The sequence below is a fragment of the Etheostoma cragini genome, chromosome 15 (genome assembly GCF_013103735.1).
Source record: "Etheostoma cragini isolate CJK2018 chromosome 15, CSU_Ecrag_1.0, whole genome shotgun sequence".
Classification (NCBI taxonomy): Eukaryota; Metazoa; Chordata; class Actinopteri; order Perciformes; family Percidae; genus Etheostoma; species Etheostoma cragini.
In genome coordinates this window covers 17,187,184-17,204,784 of record NC_048421.1, presented here as the reverse complement: position 1 = coordinate 17,204,784, position 17,601 = coordinate 17,187,184, and the positions used below count along the sequence as shown (strand labels likewise).

The following is a 17,601-nucleotide window of genomic DNA, read 5'->3' as shown; positions in this document are numbered from 1 at the left end:
GAAAGAGAGAGCCCTTTCAATAGCCATCTTTGTCAGACCGCCACTCCAGTCCACGCTTAGCTAACAACTTTCTTTTGCTCTCTCTCTCTCTTACTCTCACTGATGCACCCTGAGGTGGAAATATCTAAGTGCATGCAGGGCAAGTTCAGACAAAGAAGGAGTTACATAGAATGGTGGGAGGGCTGCAAGGATTTCAAGTGACTGACACTAAATGCTGTGAGGGAGGAACGCCGCAAGGGACACAACAGACAGTGTGTATTAATGTTTAAGACAACAAAATAGAGTGCTGCTGTATGGTGGGTACGGTTAAGAGATCCAGAAAGGATTGAGAAACGGCAGAGTGTGTATGCGTGCGTGTGATCATGTGCGTTTGCGCAATCAGTCAATGGGTGCAAGTAGATCAACGCTCCCCTCCATCAGAGGGTTTTGACAGTGTTCAATGTCTCCGTCCCTGAGTGAAGACTGCACTTTAGTCTGCCCCTCTATACAGAAGTGATCCGTTTTAGCGGCTTTGAGTTTGAAAAACCTCTTTTCATGATCCCCCGTTCTCTTTCTGTGTCTCCTCTCCGGTCCCTATCTCTCCCATCCCCAAACTCTTTCATGAGCAGACTCTCAGGGGCAGGGTTGAAACAGAACCCTCCCCTCTTTTGTCTCCATTCTTTTCCTTATCCTTTCATCTTTTTAAACATTCAGGGGAAAAGGGGTTTGGTGAGATGGAAACCACTACTTGGTAAAGGAAAGAAAGAGATAGCATGTGAGAGAGGGCAAGTCGGGAGGAGGGGGCAGTAGGCAGAGTCCCCCCCCCCCTGCTCATCCACCAATTTAGTGCTCTCCTTTTCAACAGGGCCATTCAAGGTGGGGAGGCTCAGTGGACGCGCTGTTCTCGCAGGTCAATAGCAGTGAACCCCTGTCTGGTTTGTATGGGGACGACTTATCTGCTCAGAGGACCCGCTGAACTGTCTGTCGGCCTGTGTGTCCTCCAAAGACCTCCATTGTGTCTCCGCCGGGCTTTCGCCGGCTTTCCCCCAAAGACCTGTGAGTGGACAGAGCCAGTCAACAGCTCCTGTTTCCATCCTTTCAACAGGAATCCCGAAGCCGCCTGCACTCACACAACCAACATATACAAAAAGAAAAGAAAAAAAATGTCACCGTAACCATTCTTGAAGCTTTCATATAAGAAAGATCTGAGTGCACGCATATATGGGACAACATATATGGAACTTACATTTACAAAGTGGGACAACACATCTAGAAAACACATATATGTACTGAGGTTTCATAATAATGCATAAAATGCATAAAGGGTTGATTTTTTTTCTCTCTTAGTAATTCATAGGAAAAACATGTTTAAAGGTGTCATGGCATGAAAATTTCACTCAATGATTTTTTTTTAAACATTAATATGAATTCCCCCAGCCTGTCTATGGTCCCCAAGTGGCTAGAAATGACAATAGGTGTAAACTGAGCCTTGGGTATCCTGCTCTGCCTTCTGTCTTGCCCCATATTTTCCCCCTTATGAGGTCATATATAAGACTTCAAGTATGGTATTAGGAGACCACTAAGGTCTATCTAAAAGCATCCAAAGAGCACCATGTCATGGGACCTTTAAATGTTGTGTGTTGCAATACTTTCAAGAGATCTCCAGTTTTGGATGCGCACCAGATAATAATCATTTTGTTTTTTTGGCCTCCGGCATCAATAAATATTTCAAATTCTTTGCAAGCAAGTAACTTTCAATTTCCTAAATGATAAATGGCCCAATGAAAAGACCACGACTGACATCTGCTGAAGGTAAATGCTTTGTCCACCAATTAAAAAACTGGTTGTAAACCAGTGTATTTTGGATATAGTATCCTGTGTTCATGAAGTATAAAAGTACTTATTACAGCCGCCAATGAGGTCAATAAGATCCAAATGATCCCGTCAAAATGCCTTTCAGCAAGACACTCACCTGCCAAAGTGGCTGGCACGTTGCCCACATAAAAGATCTGGTAACGTTAGAAGCAAACAGGAAGCAATCTGAAAACAGATTCGGATTTGGCATTTAAACACAACGTTGCATCCTCCGGTCTGATTGAGCCAAAGGAGATTAAGTTGCGCCCTGCACTTGCAGACGAGAAGAATGACGACTTGCTCCAAACCAGCTTCACAACAACTTTGTTTGTAATAATTTGCACTGTTACCAACCTATAATGAACTCGAATTGTGTGGACCCGTGCCAACACAACACTGCTGGTAATTCATGAAATTGTTTTCATGGGAGCAGTGGGGCGGGAAAGGGGGGGTTAAGGTAAAACATAGTCACACAGTCACGCACATGTGAAGTGAAGTCTTGCACGACGTAACGCACGACGTGTTATGTTTGAATGTATCAAATCTAGCTAGCATGAAAAGTGACTTTTTGGCTAATTCTGCCAACTAATTCTGTTGTTTCATAATGAATGCACAGGTTTGACAAACGCGTTTTAAACACATATGTTGTCACACATGTTACTCGTAATGTTGGAGGTTTCTTTTCAGTATACTAACCTCCTGAGGAAGAAGAAGGGAAAAAAAACCTTCGGCTTGTCTTTGCGCTTCCCAAGAGAAACCGGAGTCGTTAGCCATATATCAAGCTAGCAGCGGAGGGGAAGAAGTTGCGCCGGAAGTGGCTATTTTTGTGTTCGGAATAAAAGCACCGGCGCTACTCGAACGTTCCATTGCAACGCGGATACCTCAACGCTGGTTTGTGCTTTGAAATTCCAGACCAGGAGTTTCAAGTCCAACTCGTGCTAGCTTGACTGTTTGTCCGACTTTACACGTTCCAGGCGGAGTTCAGGTCTTAAACATTTGGCCAACTTCTTTATATCTCCACTTCTTCGTTCACATATTTGAACTGAGATACCTTTTCTCCTGTCTGCCTTGGAGACGTAACAACTCATGGAATATCTAAACGCTGAGGCACGTTTACATTTTTGACACTTTCTGGGCTTATAGCTAAACAAGCCTATCTCCCCCCCTCCCGCCTCAGTTGAAGCGCTCCCAGGACAGGAGAGTTTTCTCGTTTGTAACTTTATTTTTTTTATTTTGTCTCGTCGGATTTTTGGAGGGCCCATGCGATGTCACGGACTATTAAAAGAAGAAAGAAATGTGTCTGTTTAGTTTAGTGCTTTCCGTACTAATGCGTTTGATGACTTTATTTGTTGAAACCAGTTGAGCAACTGGCGACAGGACTCTATAATCAATGTGGTGTCAGCTGGAAGGACGCGGGGTCCGGATCTCACCTAAACGGTAGGGCTCCAAATCAAACACGTAGGCCTGAAACACATGATGTCTGTTACAGTGTGTATTCATTAATATGCCTAGCAACATTTAATGATTTATTCCGTCAGTTGGATACACTACTGGTTACGTACCCCTACGTTATTTAACTAGGTCAGTTTATCAACCTTATCATTTGGCAATGTATTATTTACCAGCTGACTATTTTTCCACTTAAGTCAATGCAGACACAACTGGCATAATGTTTTTATTTTTATTTTTTTTAATGTATTTCTTGAGTTAAAGTGTACTTATTTCATGCATTTGTGAACTATTTGATCTAAGCAGTTAGAACCCAATCCCACTTTACATGATATTTTCTTTGGCAGTCCTGCAGTTGTAGGCTGTTTCACATTTGGTTTTCGTTGGCAGTCAGTCAGGTGGAGGTGAGACAGCTTAGAGTGCCAGTCCAACCCCGCAGGTAGACACACACAGGTTGGAGCCTAATGTAAAACAAACACACCGCTGATGTCTTCATTGCCAAAAGATCAGGAGCTGAAAGGACTCCGTGGGAGTTTATTTATTTATTTTTTACAATTTATTTAATTATATATAAACAATCCCTACATATAATTTAATCCACTATTGCAGCATTAACATCTTCTATTGGAAATACATTTCACTTACAACATGGTTGATCACATTGGCCTGTGATGTCAGGGAAGAATTTAAAAAATGAAGACATTTGTCGTGCTACATTTTATTGCACTGCTGCATAAGCAGTGGTGGAAGAAGAAGTACTCAGATGTTTTACTTTGGTTTTGTAGCCCAAAACTATAAAAATATGTAACATGAACGTTCGTCTATACAGCACAATATGTAGTTGGATTCGGTAGATGCATCTCTTTACGAGATGACCAAATCACTTAATTGATCATCAACACAAAAGTTAGTCTAATCAATTCCAAATACCCAGTATTTAATAATATAAAAATATGTGGAATTTAAAACAACATATACACCAATTTATGGTGAAAATATCATTATTTATGTAAAGGAAACATAGGCATCAATTACAAATATAAAAAAACATAATTATGTAATGCACCAAGGCTGTCAAGTATTTATCTGCCTGCAGATCAACTTCTCATTTAATGTTATCTCTGCTCACTCAACACACATTCCCTCTTTTGCATCTTTTGGGGGTAAATAACCTCTTAAAATGTGCATGTGGAAATTATTTACTTAAATTATAGCCTACATGAATTCATTCGTAAACGTGTGTGTGCGTGCGACAGAGATGGGACTGAGAGAGGTGTTTCGTACAGCATGAGAGAGGAGGCTGGATCTTTGCAGGCTGAGCGTGGTATGAAACAATCACAGAGCTGGAATTAATGGGCTGTTTGCACAGTGGGACAGCAAGGCATTGTAAATGAGCACATGTGAGGCCAAGGCTTTCACTCAACTCAGAAAGAGAGAGAGAGAGAGAGAGAGAGAGAGTATTTACCTGCATGTGTTTTGCAGCCACTCCTGTTGTCACTGTTTTTGACGGTCACACTCCGATGCATTTCAGACAGCTCAGTCAAAAGGAACACAAAAAACACACCAAAAACTGCGGAAAGATGTGATGTGTAAACTGTCCTCCAATCAGCCATGCCCACGATATCTTCCACCCCTGTCGACTTCAAAGTAGGCCGGATTAGGTCAGGACGGTGCCTGCTCCTAACACTAACACAGAGTGCATTAACTCTGTCAGATGGAAGTGTCTGGCATTAACCACGCATGGGGAGGTGGGGGGTTATTGGTTTGTTAACAGGCTAATAGCACAGTAGCGACTGCCAGGTGTGAGGGCTGCTTTATGGCATCTGTTTCCCGGGGAGGGTCTCAGTGCCCAGAGGCCCTCTGGACTAAATTCCCTCTGATTGTAACCTTCACTCAGGCAGTGGGTTTAACCTCCGCGGCCCACGCTGGCAGCAAGTCCCACACATGCGTCAGGTACCAGAGTTTGTAGAGAGACACTGCTCCCAAATCTTTCTCTGAAATTGTTTAAAAAATGATACCTATTTATACATTATGTCACGTTACTTATGAAAATATGTACTGTATATACAGTATCATGCAGATATGGGAAGTAAAAATACTTTGTTACTGTACTCAAGTAGATTTTTCAGATATTTTTAATTTACTATTTATTTGTATGCTGACTTTTTACTTTTATTCCTTACATTTTTTTAACACAAACATCGGTACTTTCTACTCCTGACATTTTACAAAATTGGCTCGTTACTTCAGTTTCAAATAATTTTAGTGGAGTTACCGTTATTATTTTGCACGTCATCAATACCAAATTCGATCGGATGGGATTATACGTTGCACTTGACGCACCACTACGATTTGCCATTTAGTGGTTGTTAGTTGTAACTCTATGAGTATGGCGGACTTCTTAATTAAAGTCTGTTTAGTAATTCATATTTAATCCTTTATTTTCTTTCCAGAAGCCATATTTGAGCACACACACATCCATGTAGATTGTTTTAAATGTTAAGGGTAAGATTCAAAAAGAGAAACTGGATCTGTGAATTCTCCCAGTATAACAGTTGAATTCATATCTTGCTGCTCAGTCCGAATCTTATTAACCTGGAGTCCCAGTCATCATAATCCCATATATGTTATGTTTTAGGCCTATTGGCAGACATCCATTTAAAATGTATCCAACGACGTATAAAGAGCCTTTTTTCAAAGTCCACTGAAGTTCCTCAGCTAGCGCTCTAGTAACGTGTGTTGTCCAGGTAGCTTTTGTAATAATCACTCACGAGGCTACTTTTACTTTTACACTTTAAGTAAATATCCAAGCCTGTACTTCTATTTTTACTAGAGTATTTTTTAACACAAGTGTCTGTACTTCTACTTGAGTAGGAGAAGTGAGTACTTTTGCCATCTCTGGTATCATAAATGTATTTTTCTTTCTAGTTATTCCGTACGTTCAGGCTTGTCTGCCTGTTTTAGAGCAAGGCGTCTGTAGTAGCTGCACGTCGTCCACTTGGCCGTTTGAGTCCCGTGTCTGACGTTATTTTGAAGGTGGCTCTGTCATAAATCAAAACAGTCGTACTAATAATAGACAGAAAATAATCGTCAACGTTTTAAAAATATTGATTAATTGCTGTGGTCAATTTTAAAGCAAAAAAAAGTGAGCATTTTCTGCTTTCCATCATTGTACATTATAATAGGAATAATTTATTTGAGTTTTGGACAGTTAGTGGAACAAAAACATCCCCTCGGACTTGTTTTTCAAAAAAGGTTCAGTAGATTAGTCAATCACAAGAAAACAATAATTTCTTGCAGATTATAATAATACCAATAAGTAAGTGCAAGATGCTTTAAAATAACTAGAAACTGGAAAAACCAAGCAATAATGATAGGAAAGTAATAAATCTGAGAATCGAATATAAATATTCTGAAGAATAAATTACCAAATAGGGATCCAGAGAGAAGGAAACTACTTGCATCAAAGTGAAATAGAGCGGTCTGAAGCATTCTCTTAAAGATGTTCTCTGAGGTGGTCTCCCTGATATCCTGTTGAATTCTACAGGGACTGAGTATCTGAGGAAAATAAAAGCACACAGAACACACAGGCCGCTCTTCCGCTGTTTAATTAGTATACAGTCGTAACCAGTGCTGAATAATTCAGTGGGCCACTGGGACTCACGGAGGCCTCGCGGTTCATGTCATAGTTTAGTCTGTTCATTGGTGGAGTTCTGCCCGGTGACGTGGTTGCTTTCTGTCTGTTTGTTTAGGCCCGCGGTTTCAGGGCATTCCTTCTGTGCTCTTTTGGAAGAACTTCAGGCTACGGAGAATAGGATTAACATAAGTGTGTAGTGTTGAGTGGGGTTTTATTCGCTAAGTGAGGTTTTTGATTTAGAGAGACTGGGATTTGTGTGTGTGTGTGTGTGTGTGTAGGTACATCTGGGGAGGGGGGGGGGGGGGGGGGGGGGGGGGGGGGGGGGGGGGGGGGGGGGGGGGGGGGGGGGGGGGGGGGGAATCAGAGGGCCTGGGTCTGGTCCAGCAGGCGGAAGAACGTCGTGGTCTTCGTCTAGCCTCGCAGGGAGCGCAAATGATGCGTGTCATTGTAGCAAATGGAGCATGGTGATGAAGTGCTGCTGCTGCTGTTTTACAAAGAAACCACTCAAAGTGGGCTGGCCTGTCTTCGGTGCGGGGCCTGAGTGCTCCAAGAAAGCCCAAAGATGCATATAGCGCTCCTGCAACAGAAGACTAATCCTGTAGATTGGGCCTCCTCCCCTCCACAGCCGCTCATTAAATTGCCCTTCTCTTAGAGATTGTGTTCTCTAGGCCTGGGGCGATGTGCGTTTTCTCCCAATTCGATACGTGGGTGCCGATTGGCTTTGTAGTGCGAATTTCATTTATTGCAATTGTAGAAGTATTGCGACTCAATGGTGGGATTTTCAATAGCGATGTTCATTTTCTGTCTCTAACAAAAACAAAAGTTGAATAACACACTTCTGGAGACAATAATATATCATGAGCCATGTCTAAAAAGAAATTATTTTCTTAAAAGAGAATGAATGCCCATCACACGTCAGTCTGACATTTATTTCATTTGTAAAGAAGCACATACCACGGATTTTCTGCATGTTCTGCTTTCAGCGGCGATTTTAGACCCTTTAATCAATTTTAGTGCTTCAAGTTAGAGTTTGCAAACTTGTCTGTTGTAAAGCTTCAAAGAAACAGGTTTAATATCCTGTGTCGCCAATGTACCGGTCAAGGAAAGTTAAATTTTTTTATTTTATTATCATTTCATTTGACTCTGAAAGTCCATAAAGGGACTTGAGTAGTTTTTTTTTAATGTTCAATATTTAGCATTTATCCTCCTATGTTCATTGTTATCCAGTGAAATTGTTGATGTAGGGGGGGGGGGGGGGGGGGGGGGCTCATTAGGGGCTCCCTTAAGGTCTGATCCTGGAATGGCCTCTGGATATGATGTAGCCTAGTCGCCGTCAGCAGTACTGTCTAAACAGAAAAATGTTTAGGTGAATCATTGGTTAAAAAAAAAAAGAAGTAAATTCCGGGAAAAGCTATTAAAAATCCCGATACCTCCGTGTTCACCTTTGCGGCCTTCAGCTACCGGTGGCTGACCTCTCTGGGTCCAACGGATGTGTCAACAGCCCGGTTTACTGTTCAACTTGCTTGTGTCACCCTAAACTCACCCTAAACTCACCCTAAACACCAGGGCTTTTTTAGGCAGGCCCAGTGCCTGGATCAGTAGCCAGAGCAAACAGGAAGCTCCACACACTTTGATGTCATTAAATTGTCAGCATGACAAGCAGACACTTTGAGCGCCCGAGGCGACTGCATGAGTGATGCGTCGACCAAGCCTTGTTGCTCCTGCATTGTATGCAGGGTGTGGCCGTGCAGAGGACATGTCCTGTCAGCGACAGGGTTTACTTTTGTCATGTCTCATTCACATGCTCACACAGTCACTGATGGCCGCCGATGCGTCCGTTCAGTAACCCTCGCAAGCAAACGAACACACCAACAGCGGCGACGCCCACTCCTAACCTTTTATTTTTACATGTTTTCTTTTCTCTCGGCTGCCTGAGGAGACCGTGAAGGAGCCGTGCCAGTAAAGCCGCATCTCTCACATTCTGATCATTCCACCTATTTTAACTCTTTCCAAGTGACCTCCTCCCTGCTTTCAAACAAACACCTAAGCTGGTGCTCACCTCTCTGGCGTACTTGTTGAATGCTGTCCCACTGCACATGGCACATGAGTGGGTGACTGGAATTGTTTTTCCAGCACGTCACAGGTGAACCCTACTTTGAAATACAAAGTAATCACCTCTAACTGACTTGTGATTCATGATAGTGTCAGACAGAACTATGAAGAAAGTCTCCCATGTGCAGCGAAGTGTTTACATTTGGCTTACACGAGGGAGTGTTTGTTCCGACTTTTGTACAGTTTTGTCGGTTAATTGTTCTTATAATGACTTTTCTTTGTGTCACCATTTAACAGAACAGCAAAATGGGATCGTCATTCACTCCGAAGACACCAATGTTATCATTTTTATTTAATTGCGTAATTTTATTTTTTTGAACATTTTTGTATTCAGATGTTGAATTCAGTTAAATTATTCAAATGACTCAAATGTCTAATGTTCTATCATTTAATTTAATGAATTAAATACACTGGGGCTGCAACTAACTATTTCTATTTCATTTTTGATTATTTAGCTCATTATTTTTTCGATTAATAAAAATGATTTGTTTGGTCAAAGAACATCAGACAACAAAAAAAGGTCCCAAAGAGATGTCTTTAAATGTTGCGTTTTGTCCGACCAACAGTCCAAAACCCAAAAATATCAGACTAGCCTGGAAATCCAGGCCCAAATCGGAAAGATTAAGGGTCTGGCATCGAGTAATGAAAGTCGGTGGGTTTGAGAAGCTCACTGCACGCAATTGAATAACACTATGACTCAAAAACTGAAGGAGTGTAATAACTCCTACAGGAAGAAGCAGGAGGCCAGTCTCCACAGAACAACATGCGGGAGGTGTGGGGGGAGAAAAAGACCAACACCAGGCAGCCGGGAGAGACCAAAGCAGGCGGAACTGTTACTTTAACAGGTTTAGCTCCCAGCCACCCCCTGCCTCCCCTACAACTCCACCAACCCCCTACACCCCCTCATTGCTGCCTCCCCCGCTTTTCATTCACACCTGGCCAGGTGAGGAGACAGTTGGAGAGGCTTCACCAGCGCAAGACGGCTGGCCCGGACGGCATCAGCCCCAGGGTCCTGAAGACCTGCGCCAGTCAGCTGTCTGGTGTTCTCCAGGATCTCTTCAACCCAAGCCAGCGGAGGGTGCCGCTGCTGTGGAAGACGTCCTGCCTCCTCCTTGTCCCCAAGAAGTCAACTCCATCTGGTCTTAAGGGCTACCGCCCAGTGGCTCTCACATCCCATGTGATGAAGGTGCAGGAGAGGCTGGTCTTGGTCTAGCTAAGGCCGCAGGTGAGTTCTTCTCTGGACCCTCTACAGTTTGCCTACCAGCCTTGTCTGGGAGTGGAGGACGCTGTCATCTATCTTCTGCAGCGAGCTCCTTTGCACCTGGGTGGCGGTGGCGGCACTGTGAGAATCACATTTTTTGATACCTCCAGTGCATTCAACACCATCCAGCCACTGCTACTAGGTGAGAAGCTGCGGCTGATGGGTGTCGGTGCGTCCACAGTCTCCTGGATCACTGATTACCTGACAGACAGACCACAGTTTGTTCGCCTGGACCGTGTTCTGTCTGATGTGGTAGTGAGTGGTACGGGGGCCCCACAGGGGACTGTGCTGTCTCCTTTTCTGTTCACCTTAAACGCCACAGACTTGCAGTACAACTCAGAGTCAAGGCACTGGGGGTGAATGGAATCGCCTGCTGCTGAACCAGGATAAGACCAAAGAGATGGTGATTGACTTCAGGAGGAAGGGAACGATTCCGGAGCCCCTTTGCATCTTGGGAAGAGACGTGGACATGGTTGAGGAGTACAGATAACTGGGTGTCAACATTGACAACAGGCTGAAATGGAACATCAACAGCACTGCTGTTTACAAGAAGGGGATGAGCAGACTCTATTTCCTAAAGAAACTGGGATCCTTCAACGTGTGCAGCAGAATGGTGTGGATGTTCTACCAGTCTGTTGTGGCTATCTATCTATCTATCTATATATATATATATATATATATATCTACACACAGGGTGACGTACTCAGAGCCCCATACTCTTAGCTACCAGCGGAGCTAACTGGTAGATTAAACTGTCGTCATCTGTTCAGCTCGCCTCTGGCCCGCCTACATCAGACAAACAGATGTGATTGGTGCAGCTTGGCTACAAGGGCATAGTTAATGAGCAGCATTACTCGATGCCAGAGTAACTCGCTGAGCCAATTCCAATTGTCCACTCTCGAGAATTCTGGATTTCAAGGGTAACATAAGATAAGAAAAAGCAGCAAATGCTCACATTTGAAAAGCTGGAAAGTTTCAATGTTTGGCATTTCTGCTTAAAAATAGACTTAAATAATTAACCAATTATCAAAATAGTTAATTGTGCATTTTTTACTAACCGTCAGCTTCTGCTGTATGACACCAGCCCTACGAGGATTTATTACAAATACTCCTGCAGTATTGGTTGCATACTTTTGCTACACAAATCAACTACTAATCCTTTTGTTATAACAAGCTGCACAACGTTTAAATAATGCAGGTTATGGCAACGGGTGTTTACAGTGGATTACATAAATAATCTCCTTCAATTGAAAGCAGCGGTTGTATTCATGTATCTGTTGAGGCCTCCTATTTTCAAAGGAACCCCCCCCCACAGTCCAGGTGAGATCCGGTAGAATATCTGAGGTTTAACTCAGCAGTACTGGGATGCCTTTCTTCTGCTTTGTCTGTTATTGCAAGTAGACCAGAGGTAAACCATATGTTTGTTGAAGAGATTCCCAGATTCTTGGATCTTAGAAAAAGCTTTAACAACCAAACAAAGAAAAAAGAAGGAAAAAGTCATGCCCTTAAAAGCTAAAAGGGGAGGCTTGTTTTCTCCGGTTGCAGAATCTATTTCCTCCTGCTGTAAAGTTTCTGACTTGCATACACACCGGGTTGTCTGTGTCTCTGTATGAATGGCAGCCCTTCCAAATCTACAGCGTTCGGAGCTGAACTCCATCTACCCATATGAAAAGGTCGATCTTGTTGTACTTCATCCTACTTTTCCATGAGTTCTGCCAAGTTTTTAAAGCCATACCTCAGCGGTTAAAACACCAGGATCATAAAGCTGCTGGGCCACCAGTAAAACCTCTCATTTTACATCTTAATTAAGGTACTTAGGTTAACTGCTTAACCACAATTTGCATTGTATAAAATAACACTGTCTCTCTGTTTCCTCTACCTCTCCCATCTTTTGCCTCTGTTTTACCAGCTGATACGTCTTGGGAGTGATGCACTGGCTTCCCCTGGTTGCCATGGTGATTGCCTCGGCCCTGCCCTTCCCTCACAACCCCGTGTCCAGGATTGCCGCCGCTACGACAGAGCCGGGCTTTGACGAGCGCAGAAAGCACCCGGCTGCTCGCCTCGCAGCTCCCCCTGTGGACTACAACATCCATAGGAATGCCTCACAAACGGACTACAACATGGCTGCTGCTCTTAGCCAACACAGCAACCGGCAACCGCTCCAGTACCGTTGGGATTATGTGAAATCCTCCGCAGATGAAGAGACTTCTACGTTCAAAGTGGAGAATCAAGGAAACTATCAATCGAATAGCAACTCAGGCAGCGATGACAAAAGCAGCGTCAGTGTGGATGCTCCCACGGAAGGAGGACCACTCAGGACCGAGGATATTTCCCAGGATAATTCTCTACCAAAGGACTACAAAGCTGACAGCAGCAACGGGCAAGATTACTCCAGTTTTGTGGACTTTTCCAAGGACAATAATCAGGACTCCACAGAAAGACTGTTGCAGGTTTCTACAGCGGAAACCCTTATCGCCGTCAGTCCTGCTGCTAATTTAAGGGGTCACAGAGGACCAGAACCAACTGTTCCCTCTGAGAAGCTGAGAGATGCACCCACAGTCAGTACAGGAAGCACGTGGACACCGGGGGCTGTGAGAGGTCTAGCTCAGGAAAGCTTGGACCTGGAGGCAGGGCTGGGTCTGGATACCGGGCTGGACAGTATCCTAGAAGGAGACGAGATGTTTCTGGACGCACATCCGCGAGTCCTGTTCTCTCCCTCGCTGTCGCCTCCAGAACACCCACCTCACCCACTCATGTTGGAAAGTGGCTTGCTGGAGGAGGACAGGGACAGGGAGGATCAGGACGACATGGACGGACACATCGAGGGTCACGGGGACCGGGCCATCGACAGGAGCACCACGCCGAGCTGGGCTGAGGTCGCCCGTCCTGTTAAAAGGGATAAACGCTCGCATTTGATCGATAGGAGGAGAGGGGAGAAGTCGGTGTGCGAGGCGGAAAGTGTTTGGGTTACCGACAAGAAGACCGCCGTCGACTCCCACGGTCAGAAGGTCACCATCTTGCAGGAGATCCAGACCCAGACGGGACCGCTCAAACAGTACTTCTATGAGACTCGCTGTCGCGAGGCCGAGAAGTTCGACAACGTCAGGCCCGGCGCGCCTCCGAAATCTGTCGGGACAGGCGTAGCCGGGGCCGGCTGCTTTGGCGTGGACACAAAACAGTGGCTGAGCGAGTGCAAAGCCAAGCAGTCGTACGTCCGAGCGCTCACCAAAGACGTTAACAACAGAACCGGATGGAGGTGGATCCGCATCGACTCGTCCTGCGTGTGCGTGCTGTTGTCCAGAGTCAACCAGGCGCTGGGGAGGGAGGTCTTGACGAGGAAGGGGAGAGGCTGAGAGAGAGAGAGAGAGAGAGAGAGAGAGTGGAGGGGGGAGATAGAGAGATGACACAGAGCAGAGCAGCTGTGACATCCTTCTGTAGGCCTGATGGAGTTGGTTATTTCTCTCTCTTCCATCCCTCCCTCCACCACAACTTCAAATGACTTAAAAAAACAAACAAGAAGACCTCAATATCAGATCTTAGGGAAAATTGTCATATATAGATATTTTACGTTGAAAAGTACTGTTCTGTTTTTGTATGATTTATCTTTCATAATCTAAGTTATTTTTAATTAGTATGTAAGCATGTGTATGTCTTTGATATTAATATATTCCTTCATATGTGTATGTTTATATGTGTACAATATGACACCCGTATACCTTTCTTGTATGAAGCTATGTATATCTGTGTGTATTTATAGAAGACGTTTTCGTGGAGTGGTAGGTCGCTCCAGTGTCTGATGATAATTCCAGCCTCTGGGCCGCTCGGGTTGCGAGAGGAAGGAGCGCCACCTACTGAGGTTCCGTTTTACTGCTCCACACTGTTCCCATATGGATACCCAAACTACAACACGGGCTTTAGCACACTTTAGCAGGGTTTCACTCAGGCTGATGATGTGACAGGAGACATCACAGAGTAGATCTTGTTCAGTGTGGTTCATGAATGTGAATTATTTGACACCTAAACAAGCTAATGTTACCATCTCCGGGTTTGTTCAGTTCGCCTGCCAAAATGTGGTAATAAAGGATCTTTATACTCAGCTTTTTTTTTTTTTTTCACAGAACATAACTGAATGTAAATATGCAGAACTGAATTGTCAAAGCACTCTGGGATTTATTTTGGAAAAGATGAGTTATCATAAGTACATTTCAATTATTTTAGTGCTGCAATCTGCTCATTAGAGGCAGTTTCCTCAAAATAGAGCTTCATAAAACCCAGTCAGTGTTAGAAGTATTCAGATCTATTACTTATGTAAAAGTAACTACACCATAATGTAGGGGGGGGGCTTAGAGGGGAACAGAGTAAATATTGAGCTTTTAGACATCATCATGAAACTTCCCCAGTTGCTTACTTACTTTAGAGATTATATTCTGATCACAATTTTTTCGTTTAAATGCTAATTTGCATACATCTCCAGGACAGAAATCTGAACATTGGATAAAGCCAGGTTCAAAATTATTGTTTAATTTTGTTGACATAATAGAATCAAAGGTTTTTACAGAGGGAATTTTGGATGTTATTTTTTTTCATCATTTCATGAATCAGATAAACAGCCATAAAATTATCAATTTACACCATGCTTTTAGGAATAAAATCTTCTATAAATCAGGCTATTGAATCAGGCTCAGCTGAATGATATATGAACAACCTCCTTTCTAAAAAACTTCACAAAATATATAGGAATGAAAGTGTAAAGTTTGGTGGATGTACAGTAAGTGCTACAAACTGGCTCAGAGTATGAGGAAAAACTACCAGCCTTTGACGATATGTATTATATACTATACATATCTCCATAAAACTTCCCTGGTTGATCACTTACATTAAGACAACTGCTTTTTTGTATTGAGTTTTCTGAAAATGTATGTTTAAATATGAAAATTGGGCATTATGTAATGCTTACTTCTGGTGAATTTAATAGGATTCTACAGACACAAATAGTGTAGTAACATAAACACCTAACTATGTATTCTGGATGTTTTCTTTCTGAAAAAAGATGCATGTCATGGAAGCAAAATAGCCCAAAATTAAAAAATTGACCAGTGCATGAAGAAATGATGGCCTGTTTCGTCTCGCCCGACCGATAAAGGATTTTTAAAACTAATACAATGCGAATATTTGGTTTTTAAAAATCCAACATATATATAAAATCCAGAAACGCATTTGAAAACATAAACCGATTCGTTATTTGTAGTTATTTATAAGTTCTCAAAAAAATATATCCATGTGTTTTGTCAAAACAGAACAGAGGAACGTTGAAATATATTAAAGTTCAGATAAAATGTATAAAAATACAAAAAAATAATAAAAAATAAATAGTAGATAGATAGAATAATGGAACGCCCTCTGGTGGACAAACTATGCAACTCCAACGCTCATAACATGGTTGACCATGCGTTTTTATTTTTTTAATATTCATTAATCAGAATCATTTATTTGTCATTATAAATGATTCTGATGAATGATTTTTATCGGCCATTATAAATGCCGATACTGATAGATCGGGATATGCCTAATATTGGCCCAATGATACATCGGTCGGGCTCTAATCACAAGTAAAAGTCCTGCATATTACGTCTTTAAAATCGTACTTTGCAAAGTAATTTGTAGCTATAGATATCAAATAAAGTCGAGCATAAAGATCAACAGTTGCCTCATAAATAACAGAAAAAAACAGAACTTGAGTAAAGGTACTTAGTTACACTCACCTCTGCACACTGGTGACTCTCTAGAAGGGAATGAACAGAACAAATCAAGTGAAAAAAAAAAAAAGCTTGCGAAGATCAGCAGATCCACCTGGATCGCTTTATTTTTTTTCTTCTTTTACATCACCATTTTCATCATCATTGTTTATTTTCCAGATGATCTTTTCAATTTGTATTTACTATCACTTTAATCATGGAAATCTGTTAAATCATTGCACAATTTGTTCTCAAAATGTCCACATACAGTAGTGTATTTGAATGACCATTTTCAACGTTTCATATTTACTTTAAAACTAGTTCAAACGAAGTCAAGAAGGAACAGAACATGTACATACATTTATCCAATACATACCTAAAGAAAATAAATAGATATCGTAAAAAATAAAAAAATACAACTGAAAAAAATACACACATTTTACAAATTGATCCCCAGGCTCCCAACCCCTGTAGGTTTATCATACAGATATATATATATATATATATCTTTTTTTTTTTTTAAGACACCTCATATTATCTTCACCACCAAAAAAAGGGTTTTAGGTCATTGTCGTTTGTTTGACATGCATCGTAAACACAAAGGTTTTGTTTCCTGGGCTTCCTTGGGCTCGCCCTCTCTCCCAGCCTCTCTCCGGTCTCCCCCCCCCCCCCCCCCCCCCCCCCCCCCCCCCCGCCAGAGAGCTCTTGGTTTCTGTTATGGCTTGTGTGTGCAGTAAAATGACCGGCTTCTGTCCATCCTTTCAGTTTGTTTTTCTCTCCTACCTGTGAGTTGCTGTTTTGTCTCTCCGCCCCGTCTCCCATCATCAGGATTCATCATCCAAGACCCTGAGCCGATGGTTACTGTACACGTCACGAAGCACACATCCACGTCGTAGACGGTTGGTGAGAAGTTCAAGTCTGACCATAATGTCCTGCTTTCCTAAGTCTGTGTGTATATATAAATATACACAAACTCTTTGGTACCACTTTCTAACAGGACTCACTTCACTATCCCCTACGTTCTGAACTCATTTCATGTTGTATGTATTCATCGGCCAGTAATGAGATACTGTATTATCAAAAATAACGTTGCGATGTTGTGAAAAACCCTATTGACTGTTTCCTTAGCTTTTTAGCTAACTCTTTAATCGATTCATTAACCATAACTTTTTACAGTTTGTGCGGTGGAAAAGGACCTTTATAACTGCCTTTTGGACAACAGATGTCATGGCTCATTATTAACACAGAAAACATTTGGTTTTTACCTAAAGTTCCTCGTAATTATCTACCAAAAGCTGCAGTTATAAATGTTAATGATGTCGATAAGTGGATAACAAAAATCTTTCTTCCAGGAGATAACGTATATGTGTTGTAGCTGTCCATTAGTGGACACAAATTTGACGCTGTCTAAATGGATTTTTCACAACGTGGCAACCCAAAACTTGTCTTTGCAAGCAGCTTTTTAATTCTTTTTTGGACTAAATTTAGAAATGGAGATATCCTGACTTTTTAGCCCTCAGAATAATAAAGCGAATCCTACATTTCCCATAATGTGACTCAGAAGTGTACTTTTG

General features: G+C 42.4%; 1 protein-coding gene across 1 annotated transcript; it reads left to right on the top strand.

The window, feature by feature from the left end:
* Nucleotides 1-2,762: 2,762 nt before the first annotated feature.
* LOC117957576 lies at nucleotides 2,763-14,390 on the top strand. Its single transcript, XM_034893430.1, has 2 exons — nucleotides 2,763-3,270; nucleotides 12,202-14,390. The coding sequence occupies exon 2, from the start codon at nucleotides 12,221-12,223 to the stop codon at nucleotides 13,643-13,645; it is 1,425 nt and encodes a 474-aa protein (XP_034749321.1). The 5' UTR covers nucleotides 2,763-3,270; nucleotides 12,202-12,220; the 3' UTR covers nucleotides 13,646-14,390.
* The last annotated feature ends 3,211 nt before the right edge of the window (nucleotides 14,391-17,601 follow it).